Here is a 26,846-nt window from a genome sequence, read left to right as displayed (position 1 = left end):
AAGTGTTACCGATTTTTTTTATTCCATCAGAAGATGATAGGTTTTTGATTCCTTTCTGGACTTTGTACATCTCTGGACCCATGCTGTCTATATATAACGCTAAATCCTTAATAACAATTTAAATTTTTGGTTAAACAAACCCTTTTAGTAACAGGTGGAAATCCACAAAAAACCAAGGACTAATAACCAGTCCACAACAAGAAATTGCCAAATTGACAAATTCATCTGTTAGCTTCTTAAAGGTAATCAAACAGATTTCTCTAGTGAGATGAACTAATAATAATAATAATAATTCCTTACATTTATATAGCGCTTTTCTGGGCACTCAAAGCGCTTTACACAGTGCTACTCGCTTACCAGTTTTGCACTAAGAAAAAAAAAACTACAAAAACAACCAAAGTGCTTATTGTTACAGAATGACATCAAAAGAGACAGTGTATGTAACCTCACTTATCTAGGGCTCTCTTTTTTAAGCTAATACCCCCATTTCTCACAAAATCACGTATGTTCTGTGCACTACGTCTATCCAGAACAGGGTGCTCAGCAGATTTGCATTGCTGGCATTCATGCTTAGTTGCCAGTGATCCTTTGGCAATATGACCCTTAAACTGTTTCATCACAGCAGTGATTTCAACATTAGTCCAAGGCACTTTCTGACATCTCCGTGGGATTTGAGGTTCTGCCTCATTCTCACTCTCTGTACAAAAAAAGACTTTTTGAGCTCATGTACTTACATTGGAGGCATTGTAATTTAAACCTCTGGTACCTTCAAGGACTTCTGTGGTGTCAGTATTCAGTGGCATCTGAACCCCTGCAGAAAATAGGTAATATAATAATGAGGATACCCAGAAGTAAAACTCAGAGAAAAAAAAAACAATTTCTTAAGGCCTGTTAGTTTTCTATAAGCTGCATTTATCAATTTTTGTCCAAACATAATTTATATTGTGTTAGAAATGCTGGATAATATATATCTTTAACTGTATTAAAAAAAAAAAAACAACTTAAGCATACCAGTATTACTGGCATCTCTAGCAGTTCCAGCACTCCCATCATCAGCAGTTCCAGTTCCATCATCTTCAGAACCACTTTCTTCATGATCGCTGTCATCGCAATCTGTTATTTGGATCTCATCTTCAAATAACATTTAATTCAACATGAAAAACATACATATCTGGATTCAGAAGTCAAATAGCAATCATACAGCATTTATGAAACATGCCAAATGACACTACATCTTTTGCTGTGTTCACACCAGATATGGATAAAGTGTCAAGCACAAGTGATTTACATGTTAACTCACTGCAAAGATGCAAATAAATATCCTGGGGCGCAAATTGTGCAATTGAGGTGGAGTGAATTGTGCAAATCGCTTGAGTTGGAATATCTGAACTTCAGTGGACATTGCACACCGCGTTAACGAGCTATCTCTTGTTATGACATAGTGCCTGTTGTTGTTGTCTGTGGGGAAATCCTCCTGCCGACATCTGACAACAGCTGATCAAACTGGGCTGGGCTCAGTCTGAAGCAAACTAAAAGCCTCTATCATCCAGGAACAGTTTCTGGGGGAGTTGATAAACTCACAAATCTGGGTGCACCTCTGAAAGTGTCTAGTGAACTCAGACATGGCGCCAAACAAAATTTTCAGCCTTCATAAAGCACATAAACACAGCTATTCTCCTAATAAGCCATTTAGCAATGATGATAGAGTCACCGAGCAAACAGAAGCCCTGCCCATGACGAGAATTTGACCTACGAATGACGCGAGTAAACTCAAAATGTTCACGCGTCTATTTAAGTGCGAATAGTGTGATTTATTCATGCATACCGTGTCTGGTGTGAACACAGCATTACAATGCACAAGAAATAAGTCATATGACTTTCCTTAAACCTCCCTGTGAGTGTGTAAGACCCTATGTGCTACTCACACAATAATGGACATACCTTCAATCTCAATGTCATCAAGTGATTTGCCTTGAATATTAGGAAGACAACCCTTTTCCATTGCTAGCAGAAGTTTTGAAATCTTTGCTAGCTGAGTAGTGGCTTCTGGCAGTCGATAATAATCACGGTGTACACGAATGTCATGCCCTAAAAAGTCTGCTACCTGATCTAACTCATTGTTTTTCAGGTTTAGAATTTGGGAGAGAGTAGCCACATGTTTACGCAAATAAGTAGATCTCAGAAACTCTGGATTCTGAGCTCCACATTCATTAGCATATACCCTCAGAGAATCCTGACCTCTTTAGTGACTTTGGCAGTTTGGTCGAGCAAACAGGAATGCATTACTGTCCAGCACTCCACACTCACTTCTCCTGCTGACCAGCAGCGTCAGGGCATCAACCATATCAGGAGAGAGAAGAATGGCTACCTTTCTTCCTCTCTTTCCCCTGATCTCAACTCGACTAAAGTGGCTGCAGAGTCTCTGCTCAAACTGGCTCAGGCCCATCGCCACATCATCATGAAGAGCAGTGCTGTCCCTTTCTCTGAAACCCTTTAACAGCTGTAATAACGTTCGTTGTTGAGGGAAGAAGAAGACAGGGTCGGCGATTCAGGTAAGCAAATATTTTATTTCTTGTTTAATGCCACCACACAGGTAACGGTGTATGTGTGTGTGTGTGTGTGCTCTCTCCTCTCCCGACTGCTCCTCCCGTTCTCCTTAAGAAGGGAGTCTCTCCGGCCCAATCACTAGAAAGACAGGTGTTATTTATCATTTCTGATTGACCCGCTGATTAGCCGCCGGGCTCCTAGCATGCTCTCCCCCCTGATTGGGTGTTCGATCACGCTTACCTCTCCACATACCCCCACCGCCCGCCTCAGGCCGGGGAGCCGTCCGGCCTGCAGCCCTCCCCCCCCCCCCGCCCTCGAGAGGAAGTCGGCTACAGCCATTTGTACACCCGGCCTGTGGATCACCTTGAACTTATAAGGCTGTAAAGCTAGATACCAACGGGTGATCCGCGCATTGGTATCCTTCATGCGGTGAAGCCACTGGAGAGGAGCGTGATCTGAACAGAGAGCGAATTCCCTACCCAGGAGGTAATAGCGGAGAGTGAGAACGGCCCACCTGATCGCCAGGCACTCCTTCTCTATGGTGCTGTACTTAGCCTCACTCTTGCTGAGTTTGCGGCTAATGTACAGCACCGGCCGTTCCACTCCCGCCACCTCCTGCGAGAGAACCGCCCCCAGTCCCCGATCGGATGCGTCCGTCTGTAAAACAAAGGGGAGAGCAAAGTCAGGAGCGTGCAATAGCGGCCCCCCGCAAAGTATAGATTTTACCTTTGAGAAGGCCTGTTGGCACTGCTCCGACCATTGGACGGTATCCGGTCCCTCCTTTTTAGTGAGATCAGTCAATGAGCTGACAAGGGCCGAATGATTAGGGACAAAACGCCTATAATAACCTGCCAGCCCCAAAAACTGTCTCACCTCCTTTTTGGTCTTAGGTCTCGGACAGGTTGCAATGGCTGCAGTCTTATCAATTTGGGGCTGCACCTGCCCGTGACCTAAGTGGAAGCCCAGATACCTTACCTCCACTCGCCCAATTGCGCACTTCCGTGGGTTGGCCGTGAGCCCGGCCCGTCTCAGCGCCGACAATACCGCCCTCAAATGTTGTATATGCCGCTGCCAGTCATTACTGTAAATGATGATATCATCTAGATAAGCAGCGGCATATGCTGTGTGAGGGCCGAGTATTTTGTCCATCAGGCGCTGAAACGTCGCCGGTGCCCCGAACAGCTCGAACGGAAGCGTCACAAATTGGTGCAATCCAAACGGCGTAGTGAAGGCTGTTTTTTCGCGGGATATTGGAGATAAGGGGATCTGCCAATAGCCCTTCGTTAAATCCAATGTCGAGTAATATCGAGCAGCACCTAACCGGTCGAGCAACTCGTCAATACGCGGCATTGGATAAGCGTCAAATTTCGACACAGCATTCACCTTGCGATAATCCACACAGAACCGGACCGAGCCGTCCGTCTTAGGCACCAAGACAATCGGGCTGGCCCAGTCGCTGTGGGATTCTTCTACTACTCCCATTTTCAACATATTATTCAATTCTTCCTGAATCACTTTTTTCTTGTGTTCAGGTAGGCGATACGGCCGGGTCCTAACGACCACGCCCGGTTCGGTCTCGATATGGTGCTGAATCAGGTTAGTACGACCGGGCAGGGGCGAAAATACGTCAGAGTATTCACGTTGGAGGTGCCGGATGTCGAGGAGCTGGCTCGCTGAGAGATGATCGCCCCCGGTGACCAGAGCGCTTGGCCGTTCTCGGCCGGAGCTCTCCGGCCCCAGGTCATCCTCGTTAGTAACAAGCGTAGCCAGCGCCACGTCCTCCGGCTCCCTCCACTGCTTAAGCAGATTAATGTGATAAATCTGACGCGAGTCAGCCCTGTCCGAACGAACCACCTCGTAATCGAGATCACTGACTCGTCGTGTGACCACAAACGGCCCTTGCCACTTGGCGAGTAATTTAGAGCTGGAAGTGGGTAGCAGTACAAGTACTTTATCTCCCTGTGAAAATTTACGGAGTTTAGTGCCCTTATCATATCGCCGGCATTGGTCATCCTGAGCCTTAAGCAAATTCTCTGTAGAGAGCCGCCCCAGTGTGTGGAGTTTTGCTCTAAGGTCCAGGATATATTGAATTTCATTCTTACTATTAGAAGGCTCGTCCTCCCAAGCCTCTCTAACAACATCCAAAACCCCTCTGGGCTGTCTGCCGTAGAGAAGCTCGAAGGGGGAAAACCCCGTGGAGGCTTGGGGAACCTCCCGCACAGCGAATAATAAGGGCTCCAACCACTTATCCCAATTTTTCGCGTCCTCGTGAACGAATTTATGGATCATTGATTTAAGCGTGCGATTAAATCTTTCCACCAGCCCGTCTGTTTGTGGGTGATAGACGCTGGTGCGAATAGATTTAATGCCCAATAATCCGTAAAGCTCGCGCATCGTGCGTGACATGAACGCGGTGCCTTGATCAGTGAGAATCTCCTTGGGGATTCCCACACGGGAGATGAGGCGAAACAGCGCCTCCGCAACGCTCTTTGCTGAGATGTTACGGAGCGCGACTGCTTCCGGGTAGCGGGTTGCATAATCCACCAGAACTAATGCAAACCGATGCCCGCGTGCAGATCGCTCTAATGGCCCGATGAGATCCATACCAATTCTCTCGAAGGGGATCTCCATAATTGGTAAAGGGCGCAATGGCGCTTTTGGGGTGGCCGGCGGATTTACCAGCTGACATTCACTGCACGCCGCGCACCATCTGCTGACGTCACCGTGAATGCCCGGCCAAAAGAATCGGGTCATGAGGCGATTTAGTGTGGCCGCCTGACCTAAATGTCCGGCCATAGGATTAGAATGAGCCGCCTGAAAAAGCATTTCCCGGCGGCTCTTTGGTACTAATAGCTGGGTTGTATCTTCTTTTGTCTGAGCGTCTTGGGTCACTCGATACACCCTATCATTAATCACCGCAAAATACGGATAGGAGAGGGGTCTATCAGGCTGGAGGATTTTCCCATCAATAACCTGCACTCTTTCGAGTGCATGTTTTAGTGTATCATCACGCGACTGCTCCAGGGGAAAGTCTTTACACCGGGAAATTCCCAGCCCTTCCCCTGAGTCAGCGCGTGACGTCACTGCTTGGGATTCCCCCAGCTGAGCGACTCGCCCCCTATCCAGCGATTTCTTCTTCCAAGAAACACCCGCACATAAAACTCCCAATAATCTATTAAATCCAGGCCAATTAGTTCCCAGAATTAGCGGGTGTTTGAGGTGCGGGTTAACCGCTACCTCTACACTATGTTTTTTCCCCCGGAATTGAATATCTATTGCCGTTAGCGGGTAGTGAATAACATCCCCGTGCACACACCTTACCCTTACAGTGCGGCTCGTATCCAATGCCGGGTCTTGAAGCAGGCTTTGATGGATGGAGGTTTGGTTACACCCCGAATCCACCAAAGCTTGATATGTACCCCCTTTTATACTCACAGGTATCCGGTATAACCCGTCGCGACCGGGGGCGACGATTGGCGTGGCGGGAACGCGAATCAGCGCACTCACCTCCTTCATGGAGCAAACTTTTGGTGCGCTATCCTCGTGCCCGCGGTGCCAATACCTCGGCCCAGACATTCTCACTATACCCCCGGGGCCAGCAGTATCAACCGATTGAACCGGAGAGAGACCTGTCATTGTCTGGGGAACCGCCAGGGGTCGTGGCTCCACCCCTCCATCCAGATAGGGCCCCGCCCCCCTTGGGACGTTCAGCGGATCCGCCTCTGTGCACCGCCGCCTGGGTGCTGGTGTGGGCGGTCCCCGCCGTCTGGGCCTGGGAACAGGAGGAGAGAGAGAGAGAGGGGGAAGAGAGAGAGAGAGAGAAGAGGTTCTTTCGCCAACCCTGGACCTCGCCACCAGGTGATCCTCCGCCAGTCGGATAGCCGTCTCCAGATCATCAGGCCGGTGGCACTGGACCCACTCCGATGTTCGGGAGGGGAGGCGGGTGATGAATTGCTCCAGCACCACGGCATCCACCAGTTGGGCGGTGGTTCGGCCATCCTGTACCAGCCATCTGCGGCAGGCGTCACGGAGCTGCTGGGCGAACGCAAAGGGCCGGCCGCCTTCAGCCAAAACCAGCGATCGGAAGAGCTGACGTTGCTCCTCCGGGTTGCGGCCGGCCCGCTGGAGAATAGCTCGCTTCAGATGAGCGTATTCCAGGAGATTCTGGGCCGGTAGCTGCTGTGCGGCGATCTGGGCTTCGCCCGAGAGCAGCGGGATGACTCGTACCGGCCACTCAGCCCGCGGCCAGCCACACGCCTCAGCTATCTTTTCAAAAAGATCCAGGAACACTTCCGGGTCATCCTCCAGCGCCATTTTCTGTAGCATATAGGGAGGGTGGGCGGTAGATGTTGAAGCGGGCTGGATCTCCTGGGTCAGCAGACTCCGGATTACCTCGCGGTCCTCCCGCTGGGCCTCCATGAGGACTTGGAAACGATGTTCTAGATCTTTCTTCAACTCCACCAGCGCATGATGTTGTTCCTGATGGAGAACCGCGAGCGCCTGGATGACTTCCGCACATGGATTAGTAGACGGAGTAGACATTCTGGCAGCGAAGTTTCTTCTTCTTCCCGGGTTTCGGCACCACTGTAATAACGTTCGTTGTTGAGGGAAGAAGAAGACAGGGTCGGCGATTCAGGTAAGCAAATATTTTATTTCTTGTTTAATGCCACCACACAGGTAACGGTGTATGTGTGTGTGTGTGTGTGCTCTCTCCTCTCCCGACTGCTCCTCCCGTTCCCGGAGTCTCTCCGGCCCAATCACTAGAAAGACAGGTGTTATTTATCATTTCTGATTGACCCGCTGATTAGCCGCCGGGCTCCTAGCATGCTCTCCCCCCTGATTGGGTGTTCGATCACGCTTACCTCTCCACAACAGCATTTTAGAGACCTCCCCTGCACGCCTGCGGTTAAAAACAATGATTCTGGTGAGTGTTGCTTAGGTTAGTTCTGCATAGCTTTGAGTAGATGCGGTCTCTTGCAGTTTCTGAAAAGCTGCATGTGCAGTTTTGTCAAGGTGTCGATGAAGGGACTGGACATCCTGAGTAAAGGGCAGTGTTGAGGGCTTGTTAAATTTAGCTTCGCTCAATGTCACCAAAGCGGTGTGAGAGATCATCTCTGACCACTTTGAAGAGTAGAGCTTTTTAAAGGTCTCTGTAGATGCGATCAAGTCCTTGTCTTCAGACATCAGTGCCCGGCAATGAATGATTTCACAGATCTTATTTAGTGAATGCCCCAGTTTTAAAGCAAGACTCGGGCTTTGGTAGCAGTGACTTTCTTCATCATAGCCAGATACTATCTGAACTGCTCTAATGAGTCTATGAAAATTGGCAGGCTTAATAGATTCTTCAAGACTGTAGACAGAAAACTCTGCGCAAAGTCAACAACAATCGTCCAACCTCACGTAGTTTTTGACGAATGTACTCAAATTTGGTGGGGTCATGCCCGTGTTTGTTAAAAAACGACTGTGCAAGCTGAAGAATACTCAGGTCATTTTTAACAACAGCAGAAATGTCATCCTGCTTCATCACACCCAAGAGTTTCCAGACACCTTGAGAAATGTGCTGACTGAATAAAGAGTCCGCTATAGACACAAGACCCAGAACTCTTCTCCTTCCTTCAGTTTCACTGTCTGCTGGTTTCAAAGGACATCTTTTCAAATGACGCCAGAGATCTCTTCATACAAACATTCCTTTGCAGTGTATGCAATGAACAAAATTCTTTGCATCACATTTTCTTTTAGGTGCCCGCTTTATTTTGAGGTCCCCCTCTCCACACTGTAGAACATCGATATTGTGTTGAAAGTTTCCTTTGTTCCTGAGCTTCTGCAGCATTTCTTTACGTTCTTTCGAGTGAACAGGAAACGAGAATGCCTGCACAACTTCAAGTTCACCCATATGAGTTTTTAAATGGCGTGCTAACTTGAATTGAGGCTTCCCACAGATGTAGCAATAGTTCTTACACTTTGCTGAGCATGAGATTTTTGCAGACTGCACACACTGATCTTCAGCCACACTGCTTTCCTTCTCTACCTCTCTCACTGTTCCGGTGCTTCTTGCATTCAAAAGTTTCTCATCATCATCCTTTCTATTTTGTGACTAAGGCAAAATAAGCACATCTGGGGCCTCATGTACGAAGACTTGCGTGGAAATCTTACTAAAACATTGCGTACGCACAAAGCTGCAAATGTGCGTACGCAGAAAAAAATTCAGATGTATGAAACACTGCGTACGCCGAATCTCACGCATATTCTTTTGTACATCTGAATGAACGTGAAACTGAGCGCAACATGCACGAGCACAAAACCCCTCCCTGCCTCCTCCCCCGTATGAATATGCTAATGACTATGCTAATGTCAAAACCCAACGAAAAAGCAATGGCAAAAGCAAGCAAAAAGAGAAACTTTGAACAGAATGTGAAATGGAGGTGCTGCTTTCGGAGGTAGACCGGAGAAAAGCGGTGTTATTTGCAAGTTTGTTCGGCGGAATTAACAACAAAAGAAAAAAAATAGAGTGGGAGAGTTTAGCTGATACGGTTAACACAGTTGGGTCTGAACATCGCACTGAGTGCATTTAAAAAAGAAATAGTGTGGTTTATATCTGTAAAATGTTGCAGTACCCTTAGCAGTCTCAGTGGCGCACCTCATAAGAAGCATATGATCATGTACTGACACGTTCGAGCATGAACTCGGCTCGAATCCAGCGTCTGATGAATTCATTCTTCTTTTTTTTCCCCGCTACATATCAGATTTTGCCCACTATTTATCACGAGAAAGACAAGTAGGAATCATCAATAAGTTTGTGCATCATATTTTATTTGCACATTTATTGAATGGAAATGTTTCTGATTCACGCATGCAAATTTATCTTCACATAGTTTCTTTATAGCAATGTGCGTGCAGTAGATAGCTCAGATTACATTGGGAAAACAGGCGACCGCTGCAAATTGTGCTTTAATGTTTAGCTGGTCAACTGTATGGTATGGAAATCTTACATACCTACTATATGAACCCGTCTCATACAGACGCTATTGCAAGGATCAGACACTTTGTAGAGAAGAATTTAACACAACTGCCTCTAGGAGTCGCCAATGGAAATAAAACAGACACGCACAAAAAATGTGCGTACGCCTGCCAGAAAGCTGCCGTGAACCTGCGCAAATTCCCACGTTCAGTTCATTGTTAGTAAATCCAAACGTGAGCGATTCTGAGCGTGAAACCTGGCGTACGCAAAGTTTTTGTGCGTACGCAGCGTTGATACATGAGGCCCCTGGTGACCTGTGCACCACTGAGCCCTGCTTTCTGGAAAGGAGATGTTCACCAGATTTGATAGAATCACTATCTGTCTCAGTTAGCTGCTCCTCATGACAGAGTAAATCAGGCTCTTCATGCACAATTCCTGCCTTCCTGGCCTTTAAAACCCCTTTTCCTCTGCACTTTGGTAAATTCAGGGGAGTTACATCTGACGTCAGAGGCTCACTAAACTTAGAGGTTGTAGCTTCCTGTATATCTGAAAGGAATTTCAATTGAACGTAACATGCTGGTCTTGCTGCAATGTCATCTGAACTGTCTGACTGATTGTCTGACTCGGACTGTGGTATGTACTCTTCATCTGACAGCTCATCTTTCTCTGAACTTACTTCCTATTATCAAGATGATTCTGATTAATTTTCAACACCTATAGCTGACAAAAATAAGATACAAAAGAATAGAATTAAAAATTCTCTTACCCGCAATGACCGTTTCTGATCCCATTCATGAAGTTTAAATAGCAGGACTATGAGAGAAATGTTATGTGTCAGGACATCTACAACTGCTAACATCCTATGCCTAAATGTAAACCCTATGATTGTTAATCTATTCAGATCTGTGCATTAACAATGAACCATACTATTTACAGCAGTTATACTATTTTAAGTTGGATTCATAACATAAACCAGTGAAACCAAAATGAATTGTTAAAACATGTCATGGTGCATATAGAACAAGATATCATACTAACATTGACATTTTAGGCCAAGCCACTTCTGTGCTGCTACAGGTCCCACACATTCAGCACATTTGTCCATACTCGATATTGCTGAAGGGACCACAATATGTTTGCAGACCTGTGAAGAAAAAAAAAACATCAGTGAATGAAAAATTAAAGCAAAAAAGATATTAAAGTGCACATAGTTTACCTCTTTTTTATGATTTAATACTAATATTATGGTTGTTCTGAGTGTGCCAGTTTAGGTTCAGTTCAACACATAGTTCAGATGTTTTTATTATAATGTGTTCAAAAGTGTCATGCTGGGGGCGTGTACACTGCTCGCTGTTTTAGGGGTGTGTTGCTTCACATGAAAATTTGTTTCGGCTTCCTGCCCAACATAACAAGGGGGTGGAGCCAAGATCTCCCACGCTCTGTGTTTGCAACAGACAGGCAGACTGAGAAAAGGAGCAGGAGTAAGAGGATCAGCATTTAGCCGTACATATACGACTCGGGACACAGACCAAGCAGAGAGTACAAAATCACTTGTGTCTTTGTATAGTTTTACAGCCAACTGTATGCTAGTTTCAAGTACCGAGCTTGTACATCAAGACTAATAACCACGCACACTGAATTATCTTTGACTGAGGCACAGGATGCGCCGCAACACGGCACACTAGACACTCTCTTTGTCGCACCATGAAGAATCGAATCATCATGCCAAGCATTTTAGAATTCTAAACATAGGTTTCTATCAGGGTAAACACAATGGCGGTTCAAGTCGGTGGTTGTCCGCGGTGCCCAGCCACCGACTTGAAGCTCCATTGTGTGTACTCTTATAGAAACCTATGTTTAGAATTCTAAAATACATGGCGCTGCGTCAGCATCGCACCACACAGAGCGGCGCTTCTGGTGTGCAACCTGCAGGCAAGTTTGTTATTTTATTAGCAATGGAGAGACGCGCACATGAGGCAATGCGCTTGCACTTTTCCAGCTACACCTAGTTAAGATCACAGAGAGCTTCTGTGACTGCAAGAAATGCAAACAGCTGAAGTTTAAGGTAGACACAATGAAAAGTATACGTTTGCAAACCTACCTAAGATACAACCAATAATTCCGATTAGAGCGATAATGTAGAGAGTATTTATCTTGTGTTGAGCACAATGAGCCTTGCATCTAAAAATGGAGCAAGGATGTTCCTTTAGTGACATCGCTTTGACACACGCTGAAAATGGCGGACGTGAAACAACAAACTAAGGATATGGTAGGATACTGTCAATCAATATTGGTGGGTGGGGGGACCGCACTCCTACGTCAAGTTGCGGTCGGTCTAAAATGGCTCCAATTGGTCCACCATTTTTATGTTGTTTAATTGAAAAAAAGGACTGTGTGTGTGTTTATATCAGCCCAATATGACGGTCTGTACACTAGACCTACACACGTCTGTCCGAACAGCTTAAAAAGTAGATTTTTTACCATAGGTGCCCTTTAAAACACGTGAAACTACCGTACATTATGAGCTGCATTGTCTTCCAAGAATCATTTAATGCATTTTCAGTGAAGGGCGTTGTGGTCAATTTGTCAAGATCACTTACAATTATGAAAGAATATTTACATCACAGGAGACTTTTGTCATTATTTGGGTATTTTATTACATATAATACATTACATTGAGTAGAATATTACATATTCTGAATGCCTTCAAATGAATTCAAATGAGGCATTTTAATATAGATTAATCTAGATAAATTCCAAGATTACAGTGAGATTAATCTAGATTTTAAAAAATAAGCCATGCCCAGCTATAATTTCTACAAATTAGCGTTGAGCTATGCCCACCTACATCTACCAAAATTAGGGCTGTGCAATAAATCAAAAACTCGGTTTCAATTTTGGCTTCTAATGATTATGAAAAAACATTTGTTGCTCTGCAAAGCTAAGTTTCACTTAAAAATTACTAAAAGCATGTGCTGTAATGTAACGTTTGCAGCACGGGATGCACGGGATATTATTCATTGATGCACATTCTAAAAATTCATGTTTTTAAAAGCGCGAGCGAGCATGCGGTCACAGTATGCGATCAGTATTCGGTCTCATTCGCAAACTGTGCCCCCAGCCACAGAGAAGAGCAGAGCACACACAACTAAAGTCATCTTAATGCGAGCATTTTATTGGTCAAATAGGTGTCAAAATACGGTGTTTAATGATTATTCATATTAACCCTCATTAGTGTAATAAATTAGTCGAGACTCAAAAGATATGTGAAAGAGAAACCAATATTCCAGCTGCCGCCTGCTTTTATTATTATTAATCAAACAACAAAAGGAGAAAATCACTCACTATTGACTAAAGAACTTTGGTAGCTAAAGTGTTTTTCTTTCAGTGAAGATGCTTAAAGCACAGATTGTTTCATATTTTTATTATACTGTATTTATTTCCCTTTTCTTTGCAGGGAGGAAAATGACTGTATATAAGCATTTGAAGTCAGAATTAATAGCCCCCCTAAATCATAAAAAGGGATTATTTCCCTTTTCCCCCCAAATTCAGTTTAAAGGAAAGATTTTATTTTTATTGATGACAGTAAATATTTGACTAGATATTTTTTGAAATACAAGCATTCAGATTCAACGTGCGATTCAAAGGCTTGATTAGGGTTATTAGGCAAGTCGTTATATAACAGTAGTTTCTAGCCCTGCTACAAATTTTTATTCATGACTTTTATTAATGAAAGAGAAAACAAATCATTTTTCCTTTTTTTAAACTGCTTTTTTCCTCTAATAACTAAATGGCAGACCATGCAAATATGGACTTTTAAAGCCTTTACTGTTATGCAGGGGAAAAAATTGTTAATCCGAAACATAAATACCTCTTCAACTTCTTCAGCAGGGGCACAATATTTCTGCTTCTTATTTAACACATGCTCCTTGACAGGTGACATCTGAAAAGACACATGTAGAGAGGATTTTAGCCAGCAGCAATATAACTTTTTTTTATTTTTTATTATGCAATGCAGATTTTATTACCTTGTCAACACAATCTAGATCCTCCGATGGTAAAATATTCATCTTTGGAGTTACCTGAAAGGATGTAGAAAAAATACGATAAACATTCTGTAGACAATGGATTCAGAAATTATCCAATTGTATAACTTACCTTTTCCGGTTCAACAGAGGCTGCAGAAACACTGGAGTCCACTGACACTGACTGATCACAAACAACTGTCAGCTAAAAACATAAGAAAAAAAAGTTATGAAGTAGATACCCAAGGAAAAGAAGGCAGATAATGAGAACAAATTCAGAATTGATGGCATGCCTAAAAACACAAAATAAATGAATACCATGTCTACATCTTTGACTTCTAACAGGCAGTGTATGTTGATTTCAAGAGGTGAAGGTTCAATCTCACTACAACTCTGTAAAATATAGAAATATAAACATGTAAAATTGACTAAGACAATAATATGCATAAAATACTGACTTCAAATTTAATTTAAAATGGCAAAAATAATATCATTATAAAACAAAAATAAAATAAAAACACCACACCTCTGTCTCTCTGATTTCTGAATCTGAGATTGTGTTGATTTCAGGGGGTGGTTCAACCTTACAAGGAGTCTAAAAAAAATTAAAATAAACTTAAGAATCATTGGCAGCATTAAAATTGTTGGGTGGATACCTTCAAAAAAGGTAAATTACAAAGTACTAGTTTGATCATGACAGCAGACCTAAAATTACTTCTCTAATTACTTATTACTGAAAAATTATTTTATTATTGAACTCAAAACCCCTTTAAACAACAACAATTTTTTTTTAAATTCACGTCAAATATAGCCTTTAGCTTTTAAACAATTTATAGTAAAATATATGAATTTACAGCATTTAATGCACGGTAATCATAAGTAACTAATTCCTTTGATCTAATAATTTACTTTGTTTTCAGTTGAAAAGTAATTGAATTATAGAAAGTAGTTACTTTTACAACAACAAACGCCGAACATAAATATGATCTAGAACACACAAAAAAAAATACATACATACCTCTCTCATACATACATACATACATACATACATACATACATACATACATACATACATACATGAAAATAAAAGAAACAACAGAAAATTAATACCACCTTACATCTTTGACTTCTGGCTGGGAGAGAGTGTTGATTTCAAGAGGTGGTGGTTCAACTTTACAATAAATTTGTGCATGTAAGATGTAAAACTAATTTATAATCTTGCTTAAAATGTAGGTATGTAATATACAAGATATGAGTATTTCAATCTTTAAGTGTCACAAAATAATATTCATGTTTTTTACAAGGACCCTGCTTTAAGAAGAACACTATAAGAACATGTTTCTGATGGCAAGTTGATGTGTGTGTTTGTGTTTACACCTGTATTAAAAGCATCCTGTTCTATGAGGACCTCCACAAGAACATGTTGACTTGACTGACGATTCTTAGTAGGTTCTGATTTGATTTGACAAAAGTCTGGGGCATGTTCTTCATATGTGGATTACTGAGTTAGCTGGATTTGATTATTATTATATTCGTCAAAACTCATCCAGGATTTTTTATCATAATAAGAGGTCCTTGTAGATTAATACTTTTCTAAAGCAGTTTATTTCATATTGGATTGGAGTGATTTTAAGCAAGGGTGCTACTAAAAGTCTTTTCGTGTTAGTGAACTCAGCCCCATGGGGTATAATAATAATAATAATAATAATAATAATAAATATTATTATTATTTTGTATTAAAATAATTACCTCAAACAAAAATACATTGTATACTCCAAATAAAATGTTACATTAAAAACAACAAAATGTTAGCTACAGATTTGCTGTATTGCAAACATGTAGATATTATCACAATATTGATAAACAGCTTGTTCTATTACTCTGCATTGTTGTGGTCTATGGATTAAATCAGCTGAAAGAAGGGAAGAAGACAAAATGTGCTGCCAATTAAATATCAAATTTAAAAGGGGACTGGCAATCCCAAATTATTGCACATTTCATGGAGTAAAAGCTAATTGAAAAACATTAGGGGGCTGAGTAGAATTTTAGGTGGGATAAAGCTACTTAATCTATGCAGTTTAATGTACTCCTTATAAGCATGGTCATCAAATATCAGCCTTTTATCAAAGAAACTTAAATCAAACATTAGAAACACGTTCTTATGAAGGTCTTCCTAAAAAATGCTCCTTTTAACACAGGTGTAAACACACACACACCAACCTGCCATCAGGATCATTCCTAAGAAGGTCTCCTTAAAACGGGGTCCTCCTAATACAGGTGTAAACACACACACATGCACACAACCCAACCTGTCATTATTAGGAACTTGTACTTAAGAAGGTTTTCCCTAAAACAGGGTCCTCTTAATACATATGTAAACACACACACAGCAACCTGCCATCAGGAACGTTCCTAAGGTCTTCCTAAAACAGGGTCCTCTTAATACATATGTAAACACACACACACAGCAACCTGCCATCAGGAACGTTCCTAAGAAGGTCTTCCTAAAACAGGGTCCTCTTAATACAGGTGTAAACACACACACACACACACACACAGCCCAACCTGCCATTATGAACATGTTCTTTTCATGGTCTAATACTGATGTACACTTACACTGAAATACCAAAATGAACTTGAATGCATAATTATGTAATGCATAAGCAGTAACTAACAATACATTATTGATCACCTAAAAATGTTAATTACTTCCCCTCATTTCATTCCCAACATGAGACATTTATTGATCTTCAGAACTAAGCGTGTCACAATAATCAATCAATCGACTTAACGCACAACACATGGCCATGACCTCAATAATTTTTAGTAATATATATATATATATATATATATATATATATATTAGGGATGTGCGGAGCAGCCGGTATTTATATTTGTTGAGGGGGGAAAAGTATTTGTATTTGTATTAGAGTAAAATTCAAAATGGCGCAAAAATATATATTTTTTCTATTACACTTCTAATTTACGTTATAGTGAAAGTATTGTTTAATTATACCCATTATATAAATTATAGACATGCAATATTGGTTGTTGTTTTTGAACATGTGACAAGAAATGTCATTGAAAAGAAAATAACATAGAAGCCATTATCTCATCCATGGTTAAACCAACAACTAATAATATACCATTGTGAATATTATGAACCCCACCACCACCGTTCTTGTTGAAGGACACTGAATAGACAGAATAAAAACAAATAATATTTCAAAAAACTGTACTTCTTCTGAAAGAACTTCTTTCCAATGCACAGAATTCCAAAAACTAAAATTAGCTAAATAAATTTAAATAAAACCCTGCCTGGGGGATCTGGCAGAACAAAAGTATTCTATATAATACTAATAGATACAGCCCTGCTATTGTCATCTGCCTGCCACAAAACAGACACAAAGTTTTTTTTTTTTTAACTTTTTTATGTTTGAAACTGACTTGCTGGGGCAGAATGTGGCTGTGTTGATGGTTTGGTGCTTGTGGAGGATTTAGCAGAACATAGCTGTGCTGATTGAGGAGATTGATGCTTGTGGGGGGTTCACAGACAGTATCAGGAGAGGATGCTTTTAGTGCATGTGATAATACATTACATAGAAGGTTGCACGGTGGCACAGTGAGTAGCACTGTCGCCTCACAGCAAGAAGGTTGCTGGTTCGAGCCTCGACTGGGTTCTCCCCATGTTGGCGTGGGTTTCCTCCGGGTGCTCCGGTTTCCCCCACAGTCTAAACACATGCAATATAGGTGAATTGGGTAAGCTAAATTGTCCCTATTGTATGTGTGTGAAAGAGAGTGTATGGATGTTTCCCAGTGCTGGGTAGCAGCTGGAAGGGCAGCCACTGCGTAAAACATATGCTGGATAAATTGGTGGTTCATTCCACCGTGGCAACCCCAGATTGATAAAGGGACTAAGCCGAAAAGAAATGAATGAATGATTATGCATAGAAGATGTTGACAGATGTTTAATATCTCTGCCTCTACTGATTTCACTTTTGCACACATTATACAGTATCACTTTGTTTTATCTGCAGCACCACTGACTGTAAAATGCTTCCACAAAGAACATGAATTTTTATTTTTTTACTGGTGGAGGACCAAGAAATGGCTTAGCAGCACTCTCACTCTTTTTCATGGTGCCCAAATGTATTTGAGGAGTTTCAAGTTAATAAAAAGTGATGGGAAGCTATGCTAAGGTTAACTAGCCTATAGCATATATCTTGCTGTCTGCAAGACAGTAATTTAGACGTACCATATAACTCCCATAAGTGCATACTATACATTCACAACTGCAAAAGCATCGCTTTAACCTTTATAAACGAACGTTAACGTTACTCTGCCAACAGTCTATTGTCTAAATTACCGCGCTAACAAAGCTAACGAGCTAACAGCGCTAACAGAGCACCCGATTGCAAACTTCAAAAATGCAGCGTAATGGAAAATCCCGAACAAACTCCGCTACAAGTTTATAAACTGCATCTGGAACCCAATTAAGGTACAAAAATCTATTTAACAAAAATAGTGATGCAGAGAAGTATTTTTTTCGCTCAGCCGAGCCTTCTGTCTGCTGCTGTGGAGAAGCTTGTGCCAGAGATCTTTTACCTCCGCCCCACCCTCTGACTGAGCGTCTCTCTCGCTCTCTCTCTCTCTCTCTCTCTCTCTCTCTCTCTCGCTCTCTCTCTCTCTCACTCACGCACTGTGGTCTCAGGAGGAAATGCAGCTTTTTGATATAATGCTTTTCTTGCTCCCGAATACAAATAATTTGTTCAAAATAAGTATTCGTAAAAACACGCTATTCGTGCCTTTCCAAATACCGTATTCGGGTTCAGCTCCACCCTTAATATATATATATATATATATATATATATATATATATATATATATATATATATATATATATATATATATATATATATATATATATAAATAATACATAAAAATATAAAAATATACATAAAAAAACTATTCTAGCAATGTTAGAGCTGATTGCGCAGCATCTCTATCACTATTGGAGGTGTCAGTGTCATCATGGTTATAAAACACTGCAGTATTAACTGTAAATTAATATAGTATATTTTTATGTGGGTTTATTTTCAACTGAAAATAGATCTGGTAGCAGATATTGCAGCCTCGGTTAATTTTACACTGCACTTTTATAACATTCTTTTATTTATGTTTTCAGCATTCATTTTTATGAAATAGTTTTATCGCAATATATTTTGATGCAAAATATCCTTCAACAAACAAAGATATAGTGACAGACCTATTCAACACAAATTGATGTATTTCAAATAAAATCTAAGATCTCTCATCCTCCATAGCCAGCAAGTAAAAAAAATAGTCTTTATGCTTTTAATGGTTCAATCAGAACATTGTCAAGCTATAGGAATAAATGTGCACAAAGAAAATAAAAAGAGTAACCCTATTTAACTTTTTTTTCCTCCACAGTGTAAGTATATCTCGCACATTAATGAGCTCTGTGCAATGATGTATACCCAGGATGCCTGTGCACAACTTCCTCTTTTTAAAAACAAGGCACAAGCGCATTCGAGCTAACACACCAGAGGTACAGCCAAGCAAAACAAGCAAAAAGTAAAAGCACACCCTAAACTGACAATGGGAATAGGAATCTGTTGAAAATATATATATTTGTGCGCACAAAAGTTTTTTTTTTTTTTTTTTGTAGCTTGATAATATTCTAATCTTAATTTGTGTTCTGAAGATGAACTAAGGTCTCAGGGGATTGGAACAACATGGAGCGAATAATTAATAACATAATTTACACATTTGGGAGAACTAAAACTTGAACTTTGGTAATAACTGACCTTTTATATTTTACTATAATCCAATAAGTCACAATTAATAGTGTATAGGATTTCATACCAAGCATCGCCATGGCCACTCCGAATCGCCATAATTGTAGGTTATTTCTTCACCAGCACAGATGTTCCTTGTGGCAAATAAGCAAAGGTGAGGTTTTCCATCGACACAGATAGTCTTCATCCTGCTGTTTGGGTTAATATGGTCATCATTTACAAGACGTCCTAGAGAACCGTCATCTCGGGCTGCATCGACACTAAACAAATGACACATATTATCACCACTGAAAAAATACAACAAGGAGATATCATATTCTTTGTGATCACCAATAATTTAACAGCAATCATTAAGCTTTAAGAACTATTTACTATTACTAATAATCACAGCAAACCTAACTACTGACATGTTTACTGTTACAATGTAATATAATTCAAAACTTTTTTAAAAAATATATATACAAACTAGACATATGCTGATATTGAATAATTTATAATATCATGATAATGAACAAGCACAACATTGATATTATGCTGAAAAATTCAAAAACTGTTTTTTTTTTTTTTTGTTACTTTTAGAGTGGCTTTTAATTATGTCCAGATTGTTGTGTTGGCACTGGTCTTCTTAACAGTGTCAAATACTTGGAGAATTTGACCATAGTTTTTTAAACAAACATGTTAATCTGGCCTAGGCTATTTAAAATTCTCTAACTATTTATAGAACTGTAGGTCATTACCTCTGTACAGAAAGGTTCTATTTAACATCAGTTAATTTATCTAAAATCTGTTTAATGACAATTACAAAAGCATTTATTAATTACATGTGATGTTAAATTCTTAATGCCAGTAATGCATTAAAAAGTCAATTGTTTTGTTAAATGGAGTTAATAACTAATAAAATTCAGTCATAGCTTTAACAAATAGGATATGTATATTTCTCACTGTAGATTTTATATTAACATTTACTGAGTCATTTTAAAAAGTGTAACCTATTCTACTTTATCATACTTTTGTTATTTAATTTGTTTAAAACATTTATTTACTACAAACATGTACATAGAATAAAGCAATACACAAAGGTTATTTTTGGTTATTATAAAGTAATCGTTTTAGCAGCTTAGGTCAATATTGTGATAATACCGTATACAGATAAAATCTTCAGCAAGTAATCACAACAAGAAATTTTGATAAATTACAGAAGCCTAAAATAAATGTGAATCAAACATTTGTACATACCAGAGGAGTTTTCCATTGTAGCGAAACTCAAACATGAAAACTTTGAGAGCATCATGATATAATCTTTGTCTCCTTTCACATTCTTCTTTGCTTATGAGATCGCCTCTGTATTCCAACAGGAAATCACCTTTATCAAACTCAGTACAACTGAACACACCTCTCCCTAAACAACAAAGAGGGAAAATAATTACTGAGATATAATTACTGAGTGAACCACACTTAACGAACCTTAAACAACTTTATTGCACAAGCCGCTTTAATGAGATAGTTTACAAAAAAATCATTTACTAAACATCAAATTATGGTAATATCTTTTATTGTGTGAAATAATAGAAACTTACAACAGGTTTGTAACAACTTGAGTGACTAAATGACACATTTTTCACTTTTTGGTGAATTATACCTGTAACATGACTCCATAAATACATTTTACTAACCTTTATTGTCATTAATGAATCTGCCATCCAGCCCATTTTTGTCATTCTTCAAGCGACAAAACTGTATGGCATCTTCCTGTGGCCTGAGCCTTTTCCTTCGCCTTTTCACTTCAGCCATAATTTGATGTCTCTGCTTCAACAACAATAATTATTATTATTGAATTCCATTTGAGCTTGAATTAATAAATTACATTTCTACTGGGACAAAGCAAATGTAATTGAAAATATATCAAAGCTTAATTGTTTAGTTAGTAACATGGAGTGGCAAACATTTTATAAAAAACCCCCCGGAAATTATACTTTTGCATATTCGTCTTTATTTTCTAAGCCCCATATTTTAAAAAACCTACAGAAACTTATTTATTACTACAGTATTCTGGAGAACTTGCAGTTCACACTATAATATATACTGTATAATGTATAAATGCGATATATCACTTCTCCTTAAATTTTGTAAGTATAAAAGCACAAAAGTAGAAGCAGTAATATTTCATGTAAGTTAGTCGTTTTACAGCACTAATATGAGGCAAATTTGGTTTTATATTCACACATTCGTTCATTTAGAAGTCTCTAAATTATAGTTTACCATATTACTTTGAATATTCGATCGGAATTAACATGCAAGTATGACTTGAAAACAACATTAACACTGTTTAATTGAAAGTGAACAATGTTGTACTTTGATAGTCATTGGCTGTTAATATGATTTTGCTATTTAGAGTTGGCAAATAATACTTTTATGAAATTATATTATTAAGGGGAAAGTCAGAATGTGTGAATATAAACCAACTTTACCTCTATTAGAACAATGGACTTGTTCGGACGCATTTCCACTTTACAGACTGTAGACAGGTCAACACATTCGATGTCTACACTGTTTTATCAAAGATATATTGTTAACAGAATTGTTACATATCCTACATTCAGAAATATAAATCGGCAAATATGCTACATCTGTTAGCATCACGCGCTGGCTGATTTTAAACTGTAAAACGAGATGCAGCAACTTAGAGGATGCTCACAAACAGGCCAAACTTTGTCACAAACACTCAGAGAAGCAATTTATCAGCAGTATAACTTACCTTAAATATAACAGGTGTCTTAAAATCCGTTCAATTTGCAGATGTCTTTGCATCAGGTACAGAAAGGCCCTCAGGTCAAAACAGGAAGTTACAAAACGTCACCTTTGCGCTGATTAAAGTGCACGTAATCGTGATTTTTAGATCGTGAATCCTAATATTAATAGTTTAAATACCCATATATGATATAGACCTTGGTGTTTATCTTTATGATTAGACGTAATATTATATAATACTTTAATGTCTCGATAATAAATTATTTCAAGTCACTCAGACTTTAAGATATTTAAAGTATTTAAAGATCATGTTAAATTGCAGGATTTAGCAATATACATTTAATAAATAAATAAATTACATAAAATCAAGTAGAACCAATAAGTAAACAACATTAACTTACTTTTAAGAAGGTTTCCAGCACAATGATCACAATGATGAGTTAGTGTAGAGTAGTCCCGCCCACATTCGCCGTTTTGTTTTTATGATTTCGCGCCTCGAGGCGCCGATCTAGCCAATCAGAGTCCTCCAAAGATACACAAGCGTAAAACATGCAAATTTTTGATGACGCAGTTGCTGTACCGGTTCCGGGCTACAGGGGCGCACCCACTGTCTCAGAGCACACACAGTGTATTGTATCATTTCTGACATTTGTGGTATATTAAGACATGCCGCCAAACTTCGAGGAAATGTTTTTGGGACATATAGAAGTGCATCCGCGCTGTTTTGTTTACGAGGACATGGGGTCAGTCCTTATAAGCGGAAATGTCCGTGTAATGCTGGTGCTTATTCAGGTCAAAAGTCCGTGTAAACCACAAAAACCAACACACACACACACACACACACACACTCAAATATGCTTCTCTCTCTCTCATACACAAAAGAATTTGAGGTGTTTTTAAACATACTGAATAAAGTAGAAAAGTTTTAAAACATAAAAAAGTAAGAATTAAATAAAGTTGACAAACAACAACAACAAACTAAAGTTGTTGCTTAAACTCTTAAATGTATTTTAAGTTTTCTCTGTAGTTAAGAACTGTTAGGCTATTATTGAAAAAAAAGATTTAGATTAAAATATAATTTATATGTTCATCATTATTAGAACACTTTACTTAATAAAATGTTATTTAAACTATGGCTGTTTAGTTTCACCTTATGTACAATTTTGATTAATTTAATGCAATTTTCTAGTAAAGTAAGTAAAGTTGCAAGATAAATAAGAAGAAAATCATAAAATTATGTCTATCTATCAATTTGATACAAACTGAAGTCAGCTATAGTTTTGTGTTCTTTCATTGATTCTGTTTGTTAATAGCAGGTGTTCATCATCAATTATCAATACCACTCATTTAATTACTTAATAATTTTGTTAAATTCTGTAAGGATGCAGTTGTTTAACCCTAAGGAGAAAGCAAGATCTCAGTTGCCAAGGTCAGACTGAAGTTTTTTTTTTTTTTTTGAATACGTTTTTTATTGATTTTGATTCTACATGTGAGTGGTTGTAGCCTCTTTACAATTTCCTTTCAATAAACAAGATCCACTTTTCAACCCTAGGTAGGCTAGGGGATAATTTACAGAGAAAACGTTTCTTTGGTGTCCAGTACAGTCTGTGACAGAAATAAAAAATGTTTTACCTGGTGATTTGGATTTTTTGAAGAACAAACTATGTTTTCCCAAACCGTCTCCCAATCAATCTGATCCTTTGATAATTCACTAGCCCAAATCATTGGTATTGAGAGTTGCTTTTGGTTAGCCTCAAGCAGGCGGGAATAGATACCTGAGACGACATTTTGTAGAGAGGTATTAGTAAACCTGCGAAGGATTGGATGTGTTTCGAGAGCAGATCCCCAAGGGACTCCATATGCCCTGAGAGCAGAACACAATTGCAAATATAAGAAAAAGGATGATGCTGGTACATTAAATTTTTCAGTTATATTCTGAAAACTAAGCATGCAATTGTCATTCCATATGTCAGCCAAAGTTTTTATTCCCTGCTTTGACCACTGTTCTGATGTGAATGGTATAGAACCACACTTGATGTTCCTATTGTGCCATAAGGGGATCTGTCGGTGCCATTTATTTTTGTAAAGTATTGTTTTCTCCACTGCTCTAAAAATCATTATGGTGTTTGTTACAATGGGGCCAAAATATTATAAATTATTAAAATATCCATAAATCTATAGATAAAACTGCACATGGGTTATTTTTATCTTTAGTCTCATTGATTACATGCAGCAGTCGACGTATATTTTCTGACGCTGAACGATGTGGAATAAAGCCAGATTGGTCACTATGAACTAATTTACTAATACATTTTTCAAGACGCAGCGCTAAGACCTTAGCATATATTTTTATATCAGAGTTAATTAATGAGATTGGTCTATAATTTGAACATTTAGTATGGTCCTGGTCTTTTTTTGGAATTAAAGAGATTAGAGCTGTATTCATTTGTTTTTCAAAATGTCCTTTTAGTATTTCTGTATTTATTGCAGCATGCATGACTTGTCCTAGTATATCCCAGAAATGTAAAATTAACTCTGGGGGAATCCCATCTGGGCCAGGTGATTTTCCTTTTTTTGACATTTTTAATGCTGCATGCAGCGCCTCAGTTGTTATGGGTTGACTCATCTGTTCAGAGTCAGATTTTGTTAATTGAGGCAAATTAATGTCTTGAAGAAATTTAGAGCATTCAACCATATCTATACTGTCCTGTTGTTGATATAGATCTTTAAAATGTTCTACAAAAGTACCATTTATCTCTCTAGGATTAGTTATTAGGCCCTTTGTGAGTGAATGAATATTATCAATAATGGCCCTACCTTCACTTTGTTTAAGTTGTAGAGCTAGCAACCTGCTAGGTCTTGGCCCGTTATAATAATACTTCTGCCGGACTCTGTGCATAATAAATTCAGCCTTTCTTCGAAGTAAATCATTTAATTTGGATCTTGATTTCTTTAATGCTCTTTCAACAGATTTAGAGATTTACAGGCAGATTTGTTCTAATTCCTCAATTTGCTTTTTCCTGACTTTATTTGAATAAGATGAGAAGGAGATGGAAAAATCCCTAATAAATCCTTTTGTGCCATCCATACCAGCATATGATTATCTACACTATTTATATTATTATTTAGAAAGTCTATTAGTTTGTTTCTAAAATTGGTTAGAAACCCAGAGTCTTGTAGAAGCGTAATATTAAATTTCCATCTTGGTGTTCTCTCGGATGAGCAGTAAGAATATTTAGTCAGTAGCGGGTTATGGTCTGATGTTACAGCAGGGAGGATTGTGATGCTCTCAAAACATCCTAAGTTCGCATGAACAGAGAATATAATCTATTCTAGAATATGTCTGATGCCTGGCAGAGTAAAAAGTGTAATCACTTATTAGCGGGTTCTGAACACGCCACATATCTATGAGATTCAGTGTTTGCATAAAAGACTTAAAGTTTGTTGATGTTATTTATTGTGATTTAGAAAATGTAGTGGTTGATTTATCTAGTTTCATGTCTGCAAGTGCATTCATGTCTCCTCCAATAACGAGTGCATATTCATTTAAGACAAGTAACTGGTTTGTTAATTGAAAAAACAAAGCATCAAAATATGCTGGGGCATAAACTGAGACAAAAGCTATTTTTTTTATCTTAAACACTTGTACAGAAATAGCTCAGCCTACCTGATGTGTCATCACTACATTTTCCAATAACAAGAGGGAGATTACGTTTAATGAGTATAAGTGATCCCTTTGTCTTTGTACCATCACTAGAGAAAGCAATGACTTTATAAAATTTGTTTTGTAGACGAGAAATATCAATTGTTTTGTAAGAGTTGAAATATTGCAAATATTTTGATATCTTTGACAATTCAAAACATGAGCTGAAAACAGAGACTGGTGACTCCACAACCCAGCAGGTGGGAATGCGGGAAAAACCAGTTCCTGCTGTATTTGCATCTGAGTCTGCTGAAGCTCGGCTTCAACCACCCCAACCCACGCATATGGTCATTTCAATGTTTGAATGTTCTAGATTAACCAAACTGACTTTATCTATCATGTTTGATATCATTTGAAATTTCTCAGTGCGCTTGGTACAATGGTCTCATTCTCTCAGAAATAGACATAATCAAAACAATAAATATATAACTTCAGGCATCTTTTGAACCACTGTGAAGGGTGTGGCTTTTCCACAAGCAGCACTAAGTGTGAATGCCTTTTGTTATACACACACCCCTTTCCTTGAGGGAATTCTTGGATTATTTAAGGTAAGGTTTGAGAAAGGCTCAGCGCGATTCTGCCTAACCAGATCAGCCCATAATATGTATTTTGAAGTCAGGAATGCATCTTTTCATCTTGGATTTATCTTTGATAACTTGATGTGTTGTATTGATCATTTATGAATTGACTGATTGAATTGGCATAATACATTTACCTGACTAATAAATTGTTATGTTTTAAATTATTCAAACAGTCCTCGTGTTATTATCACTGATAAATGTTGTTGTCCATAGCACTACAAGCCACTGTACAGGTTAGTAACGGACCACAACATGTTAGACGGAGCAGTGTGGCACGCTATACAATGTTGTTAGAGATCCGACTAACAAATTGGCATTAATTCAAGTATACTTAGACTGTAAAAGGCCAACTATAGGTTTACTATTTAGAACAACAAAATATTGTTGAAACCAATTTAAATGTGGATATTTAGGCCTTCATCTACAAACTTATAATCCAGTGCGATTATTATTAAAATACTTTGT

The 26,846-nt window shown here is 39.1% G+C and overlaps 1 protein-coding gene and 2 pseudogenes across 1 annotated transcript; all 3 read right to left on the bottom strand.

Annotated features, from left to right (window-relative positions):
• On the bottom strand, positions 1 to 22,568 carry LOC101882501 (uncharacterized). Its single transcript, XM_087265186.1, has 14 exons — positions 22,499 to 22,568; positions 22,105 to 22,173; positions 21,023 to 21,152; positions 20,586 to 20,748; positions 19,417 to 19,609; positions 14,057 to 14,125; positions 13,849 to 13,923; positions 13,664 to 13,735; positions 13,534 to 13,587; positions 13,377 to 13,448; positions 10,544 to 10,649; positions 10,272 to 10,318; positions 1,012 to 1,131; positions 1 to 811 (listed from the first exon to the last, which is right to left on the bottom strand). The coding sequence occupies exons 3-13, from the start codon at positions 21,138 to 21,140 to the stop codon at positions 1,117 to 1,119; spliced, it is 984 nt and encodes a 327-aa protein (XP_087121312.1). The 5' UTR covers positions 21,141 to 21,152; positions 22,105 to 22,173; positions 22,499 to 22,568; the 3' UTR covers positions 1 to 811; positions 1,012 to 1,116.
• On the bottom strand, positions 1,922 to 2,548 carry LOC147842801 (uncharacterized; annotated as a pseudogene).
• Positions 7,767 to 8,673, bottom strand: LOC147842800 (uncharacterized; annotated as a pseudogene).
• Positions 22,569 to 26,846: the final 4,278 nt, after the last annotated feature.

This window comes from Danio rerio, chromosome 8, assembly GCF_052040795.2.
Source record: "Danio rerio strain M-AB ecotype USA chromosome 8, GRCz13ab, whole genome shotgun sequence".
NCBI lineage: Eukaryota > Metazoa > Chordata > Actinopteri > Cypriniformes > Danionidae > Danio > Danio rerio.
Note: the sequence above shows the minus strand (reverse complement) of the source record. Positions and strands in the feature narration are given on the sequence as shown.

Coding starts and splice junctions, on each gene's coding strand:
- LOC101882501 (XM_087265186.1), bottom strand. CDS start 21,140: ATGGCTGAAGTGAAAAGGCGAAGGAAAAGGCTCAGGCCACAGGAAGAT. Junction 14,126..19,416: donor AGTGGCCATGGCGATGCTTG/GTATGAAATCCT, acceptor AATTTTTTTTAG/ACTCCTTGTAAGGTTGAACC. Junction 13,924..14,056: donor CAGAAATCAGAGAGACAGAG/GTGTGGTGTTTT, acceptor TATATTTTACAG/AGTTGTAGTGAGATTGAACC.